General features: G+C 40.0%; 1 protein-coding gene across 2 annotated transcripts; it reads left to right on the forward strand.

Moving 5' to 3' along the window:
* Nucleotides 1–261: 261 nt before the first annotated feature.
* Nucleotides 262–7,278, forward strand: LOC113524128 (atypical chemokine receptor 2). Of its 2 annotated transcripts, XM_053233020.1 has the most exons (3): nucleotides 262–447; nucleotides 4,933–5,305; nucleotides 5,741–7,278. In XM_053233020.1, the coding sequence occupies exon 3, from the start codon at nucleotides 5,830–5,832 to the stop codon at nucleotides 6,970–6,972; it is 1,143 nt and encodes a 380-aa protein (XP_053088995.1). In that variant the 5' UTR covers nucleotides 262–447; nucleotides 4,933–5,305; nucleotides 5,741–5,829; the 3' UTR covers nucleotides 6,973–7,278. The 2 variants fall into 2 exon arrangements, with proteins under 2 accessions (XP_053088995.1, XP_034159318.2); XM_034303427.2 differs by having other exon boundaries at nucleotides 4,933–7,278.

Here is a 7,278-nt window from a genome sequence, read left to right on the forward strand (position 1 = left end):
AAAGCTTTCTAGTAGCACCCTGTAAGAACCTTTGAAGAACCCTTGGAGAACCCTTGGAGAATGTTTTCGGTCTCACAGAGCAGTTCCAGACAGCGTTCAAATAAACAGGAGGCTTGAGGGTTAGGGTTTGAGGTGGACGTAGTTTTATCAGCTGTACTTTCATCTGAGACTTCCTGTTTCACAGGAAACTCCACGTCACTGCATGGTGGCGGTGGTGGTGGTCCCATCACTGACCCCTGTCCTCTGACCCCTGCTTCCTTCCCTCCAGGCTGCTGTATGTGATAAAAGGGTTGTTTACTGTTCAGGTTTTTCACTTTTACTGGAATAGCCCCACCCACTCCACTCGACAGAGGAGAAGAAAATGGAGGACAAGGACAAGAAGAATGAGGAAGAGAAGAAGAAGAAAACAATGAGGAGGAAAAAGAGGGAGGAGGAGGTTAATGGAAGGTAAAGAAAGAAAAGGGAGGAGATGAAGAATGGAAAAGAATAAAAAAAAAGAAAAGAAAGAAAAATGAAGGAGAAAATAAAAGAAGAAGAAGGGAGATAAGGGAAGGGATGAAGGGAAAAGAAGGGAAATAAAGAAAATAAAGGAGGCAAAGTAAAGGAAGGGAAAAAAAGGAGAAAGAAAGAGAAAAGTAGAAAATGGAAGGAGAAAAAGAACAAGAGAATGAGATAGGAAAGAAAAAGGAAATGAAAGAAAGGAGAAGAATGATAAGAAAGGAAAAAAGGAGAAGAGGAGAAAGAAAGAAAGAAAGAAAGAAAGAAAGAAGGGGAAAAAAGTAAAGGAGAACGTATTAAGAGAAACACGAGAAGCAGAAGGAGAAGATAGATAGGTAGATAGATAGAGAGAGAGAGATAGACAGATAGCTAGGCAGATAAATGGAAGGATGGATAGATAGATAGATAGATAGATAGATAGATAGATAGGCAGATAGATAGATAGATAGATAGATAGATAGATAGAGAAATAGACAGACAGGGATAGATAGATAGATAGATAGATAGATAGATAGATAGATAGATAGACAGAGACAGACAGACAGATAGATAGATAGATAGATAGATAGATAGATAGATAGATAGATAGAAGGATGGATGGATGGATGGATGGATAGATAGATAGATACAGAGATAGATAGATAGATAGATAGAAGGATGGATGGATAGATAGATAGACAGAGAGAGAGAAATAGACAGACAGGGACAGATAGATAGACAGACAGACAGAAAGATGGATAGATAGATAGATAGATAGATAGATAGATAGATAGATAGACAGACAGATAGATAGATAGATAGAGTCTTTAAGCTGTTGATGCAGAAACATGACCTTTAACAGAACGGAAGGTTCTGGATGGTGATTGGTCGGCAGGGGTGAGTTAGTAGTTTTCTATAACAGTAGCTCTGTTACAGTCCGACGCTTTTAGAAACGCTGAACATTCTGATAACGTTCTCGTTATGTTAGCTGCCAATGAAAAGAAAATGTTTAAAATGGCTATGTTCTAGTTCTAGTCAAACAGACAAGTAAAATCACAAAGCGCTATAGCTAACATGAGTTAGCGACCACAATGCAGCGTTACCGTGGAGAAGTAAGTGGACACGTGACGTCATCTAGAAATGAAAACTTTTAGCTAACATGAGAATTAGCTCGCTAAAAAATTCATAAAGGAGAATTGATTCCTACCAAAACATTTTGCACTAGTTAGCTAAGGAAGAAAACAGCAACAGGAAGTAGCTTGTCCATCGCTGCTAAGTGTCATGTGATGTTAGCAAACAGCGTTACAGCTAATCAGATCCTCGTTACGCTACAACGTTAAAGCTAACCTAGCGAGTGTAAGCTAGCCTACTGCATTTCCGTAAAATAGCTACATTTACTTCTGAAATTTTAAATCTTTAAAACAAGTTATAATAAAAGTATCGTAAAATAAGTAAAAGTACAATAAAATATTTAATATTTAGTTTGTGAAGAGAGCTGGACGCATCATTAAGCATCTGATGACGTAATAAACACAGTTTATTCCTCATTAAAGTCGAGTGTTTGTAACGAGCGTGAAGCGTGAAGCGTGAAGCTGATTCAGTTCACGTCTTAGAAACAAATAACTTCATCTGCATTTAATGAATTTTTAAACATTTGATATATATTTTTAAATTACAGTTTTATTTAGTGAAAGATTTTTGGTCAACAAATTAAATCAGGATTATTATTAAATTATTCTTATTTAATTTTCAACAAAATTGATTTAAACTTAATAAACATAAACATAAACATGTAGAGAAAAATAAAAATAAAAATAAGACCAGAAAGAAAGAGGAAAGAAGAGGAGTTTTATTATATTAATATTCTATTTATTTATTTTTTATTTTTCAACAAGATCATCATTTATTTTGTGAATAAAAATAAAGAGCCTGAGATATGAACATGTGAGTGTCTGTAACTCAGCTGTAGTTACAGCGCAGAGCGACGCTGCTCATTTTAACTCAGAAAATCACTTCCTGTTTATTCTGATGTTAAATAAACACACACTTGTGTTCGAGCTCCGTCTCCTCCAGCGCTTTATTCTCGCTATGTGGGAGTGTGAACGCAAACACTGACCTGATCACAGTTTCCTTTACTCTTAGACCTCAAACGTTTGGAATTTTTACAGCTTTTACAAACTGCAATTATTTAATTGTGTTAAACACTCTGAGTCTCCAGGCTGGTGTTTATATAAACACGGCTTTTATATCTCTCTATTTTACTCTTCTTTTAAGAAGAAACACCAGTGTAATTAGTTTTATTTTAATTTATTCATTTTAATTTATTATATTTATATATTATTATTATATATTATTATTTATATATTTATTTTATTTTATTTTGACCTGAATTTATTTATTTATTTATTTTCACTCCTTCATGTTTGTATTTTTGTATTTATGTTCTTCATGGGTGTATATGAGGTTTCTGTGTGTGTGTGTGTGTGTGTGTGTGTGCGCGCACGTGTGCATGTGAGTGTTTTGTTTATGTTATTGTGTCCCAGATAAATGCAGTAAACAGAAGCTGTGTGTGATTTTAATCCACAAATCAACAAGCCTCAGAGATTTTTTCAGAGATTTGTGTTGCTCTGGATGAAAAAGCAGATTTATTCTTTGTTTAAACATAATTTGTTTTGTTGGTTTGTTTTGATTTAGTTTTGATGCAGAAAGTTGATGTTATTTCGGATAACATCTCTTTAATGTAAAGAGATTTAATTTTGTAACAAACTGATTGACTGTACACAGTTAGCGTTAGCTGATGCTAGCCAACAGGAAGCAGTTCACAGTTTAAGGTTAAGTTAATTTAAAGTAATTTTTTTTTAAAAAAATAGCATGCTAGCTAACATTTATCTCAGCTAGATAACGTGGGTGTTTATACAGCGGCAGCTTGAGGCTGTTGATTTTGGTGCAGCAGGATGATGTTAATGATGACATAGCCTCAAACAGCATGGAGTGGAGAGGCTATTACACTTGACTGATGCTAAGGGCTACTATCTAGTGAATGTTTAGAGTATTGGCAGTTTAATAAAACTAACTGTACACCAATTCTCAGTGTTAGAACAGAGAGTTTTGTAAAGAAATGTATGTTGTTAGTTTTTCAGATACACAATTCTTTTAATCGTGGCTTTACTGAAAGCAGACGTTATCATTTATGACACAACCTCGCTAGTTCTACAGCGAGTCCCAAAAGTCTTCACACACAGGGGAAATTACACTTTTTTATCAAAATGTGACTTTATTTGCAATCATCCTGTACCTGATTTTGCCATTTCTGTGTAAACACACACACAGAATCGTCTCTCTCACTCATGACGTGCCATGAGAATGATTTCAATACCTTCTTCTTTTATCAAAGACTTTCTTAAAGGCTATCTGAAAAAATATGATATAATATAATATAAGCTAAGTATGAAAAATTTTGGAGGATGTTTTGCTAAAAAAGTGTTAATTTCCCCTCTGTATGGAGACTTTTGGGACGCACTGTATAGCTAGCTAGATCACGAAAGATGAAACTTTCTAATCACATCTTTTTTTTTTTAAATTAGGAAAAGTACTGAAAATTTTAATAACTTACAAAAATTAAGCCGTGTTAGATACAGCAGGTGTGTTTAACGTTGTCGGTGTCACAGTGTGTGAGATGAACACACTGTCTGCTGAACAAAATGTTTATTTTGTGAGCGAGCATAGGGCAGCATGATTCCTGCCCCACTGGACGTCTGTTAGTGTCTGTTGCAGTTCCCATTTTTGACCACTAGGTGTAATAATACTGTAACTCTAAGGCTCTAAATGGGGCAGCGAGCACATCTTCTTTCACTTTACTGTCATTTTACAGAAAGGTTTACGTGTCAGGCAGCAACATGGCGCCTCCTAGTGGTGTAAAAGGAATAACAAATGAAATTTACATATTTAAATGAGGTAACTAACATCAGAAGGACATTAATAAGCGGTGATCATGAAGCGTGGATCTGTCATGGGGCTATCTGGGGCAGAAACACATAAAAAGTAATAAGGATTTTTATAATAATATGATTTAGGGTGTGTGGGCGGAGTCTGAGTTAGTTGTTATTTAGTTTAGTTAGTTTAGTTAGTTAGTTGTTAGTTAGTTTATATTTTGTTGTTGCAGGACGACAATTAGAGAGGCTATCACACTTGACTCATGCTTTAGGCTACCTTCTAGTGAGTTTTGAGAGTTAACCCGTATCTGAACTACAATCTCAAAAAACACACCACATACTTTGTAGAGCCGCGGTGTGGAAGGTGTAGAGGAAGTCTCGGAGACAGTCGGGCTCCGGGCTCGTGTTTATTCAGTGTGCGCTTTTCAGCTCCCTTTAGAACAAAAATCAGAAAAAAAATCGCCACTTTCGCTCCTTCAGCTTCAAGTCCACACTTCTCAGTGTGTCTGTCTCTCACTTACAGGTTATGGGAGTCAACTGAAAGAGCAAAGGGACACACATAAATCTCCTCGGGCGGATAAAACACAGGTGAGAATCATCACGTGCTACCTGCTGGTTCGCCCCGCCCCATCTCCGCCCACAGCTGATGCACGACCACGCCTCCGCTGCCACATTCCTGAATTTTTGGCCACTGGAAAAACTGACAATGTGTTTTTTCTCAGCATATGGAAATGAGGTCACTGTGGTGCACACACACTTTTGATTTCCGGACATTATCCAGTTTATAATCCCCCTTTCTTCTCCCAGACTTTATACAGAACATCTGTATCTGTCTGCACTTACACTCTGCACTGTGTTTGCTATAAAACAAGATGGCGGTCATTAAAGAAGATGTGGTTAGTATTTCAATGGAATTGATAATGGATGGAGCTGGTGTATGAAGGCTGTAGAATGGTGGAGATGCTGTAAATGGACCACTGAGCTTCACTACATCAGCTGCGTAACTCCAGTACAAACCTGAAGGCATGATGAAGATGAACTTCTGCTTCTGTAACTCAGTGTAGAAATGTTCTTCTTCTCAAACTGGGGTTTATCAGCTGGGATTTTCCAAATGAATCAACATCTGGCGATTTTAAAACCAACTCTATGTGTTTATTATTATTATTATTATTATTATTATTATTATTATTAGATGTAAATATAATGTTACATATCTGAGTAAAGTGCTGAGATTGTAAGAGGTGAAATAATGAAATAATGTTTCAGTGTGAAAGTGAGGCGCTTTAAGAGTTAAGGAGTTTCACCACTTTCCTCCCTCTGTTTTCTTCCAGTGTGTGTGTGTGTGTGTGTGTGTGTGTGTGTGCGCAGTATAAACCTCTTGTTGCGATATCTAAGTGGAGTTGAAGCGGTGCACGAGACCATGGACGTCGCTCAGCCCGCGCGCAGTAACGAGTCGGAGTACGAGTACGATTACTCGGATTATTACGCGATAGACGCGCTGGTGGACTTCCGGCCGTGTGAGAAACATGAGGTGAAGAAGTTCAGCCGTTACTTCCTGCCCGCGTTTTACTCGGTCGCGTGCGCGCTCGGTCTGCTCGCTAACTTCACGCTGCTGTTCGCGTTCGCGCGGAGCAAACCGGCGAGACGCGCGCAGCCGGCGTGCGCGCTGTGCGCGGACCTGCTGTTCACGTTCACGTTTCCGTTCTGGGCGGTGTACGCGGCGCGCGACTGGATCTTCGGCGCGCGCGCGTGCAAAATCGTCACGATGGTGTACGCGGTCGGTTTGTACGGCGGCAACCTGTTCGTGGCGTGTGCGGTGCTGCGGAGCTGCCTGGACGCCGTGTGCGTGTTCCGGTGCCTGGGACGAGTCGGAGACACCAAGAAGAACGTCTTGTGCTGCACGTGCGTGTGGATGCTGGCGTGTCTGGCCGCCGTGCCGCACCTGAACTTCGTGGAGGAGCGTCACGTCCACGGCGAGACCTTCTGCTCGTACCACTACACGCACGGCTGGAAGATCTACATGCGCATCCAGCTGTCCATGCTCATCTTTGTGGTTCCGTTCCTGCTCTTGCTCAGTTCCTCCGTCGTCTTGTTCCTGCAAACACGTTCCACAGGGCGTTCCAGGATCCTGAGGCGTGCGATCATCAACACCGGGCTGTTCTTCGTGCTCTGGTTCCCGTACACGTTGGTGCTAATGCTGCACATTGTGCAGGAGGTCTTGGAGTGTGGCGAGAGTCTGCACATGGACCTCGCCATCCAGAGCACCGAGTGCATTGCCTTCGCTCACGTCTTCATCAACCCCCTAGTGTACATGCTGCTCAATAAGCGAGTGAGGAGGGCGCTCAGCTCGGACTGTGCGAGCCCGAGGGAATACCTGCTCGACGTGTCGGAGAACATGGACAGCGTGTCGAGTGAGGACAGCGGCGTGGAGTTAAGGGCACTCCAAAGTGTTCAGGGTTTCTCAAATCCTGAGTATGAGGGAGGAACCGCTGAGAAACAAGGACACTTATTACCACATGCCACAGAACCTCAACTGAGCTCACTACCTAGTGTCCCTAGATGAAGGAGTCTGGACTGAAAGATTGACTGAAAGATGATGAATTACACATCATGCTAAACAAGATGATTAGTTAGATGTTTAGATATTTAGATGCCTCAGCTAAACATCTACATCTGGGCTGCTTGTATTCTAGAAAAAAATCTGTATTTTTATATGAATAGTCAGTATTTACAGCCTGCATGTAACTTTAGTCCACTTTATATAAATATAGCCTTTATTACTGGAGTTTAGTCACTTCCCATTATTCATACAACAGCACGAGGAACACCCTGTTGCTGAATTAAATAAATCAATCAATAAATAAACACA

This window comes from Pangasianodon hypophthalmus, chromosome 4 (assembly GCF_027358585.1).
Source record: "Pangasianodon hypophthalmus isolate fPanHyp1 chromosome 4, fPanHyp1.pri, whole genome shotgun sequence".
Classification (NCBI taxonomy): Eukaryota; Metazoa; Chordata; class Actinopteri; order Siluriformes; family Pangasiidae; genus Pangasianodon; species Pangasianodon hypophthalmus.

Coding starts and splice junctions, on each gene's coding strand:
- LOC113524128 (XM_034303427.2), top strand. CDS start 5,830: ATGGACGTCGCTCAGCCCGCGCGCAGTAACGAGTCGGAGTACGAGTAC.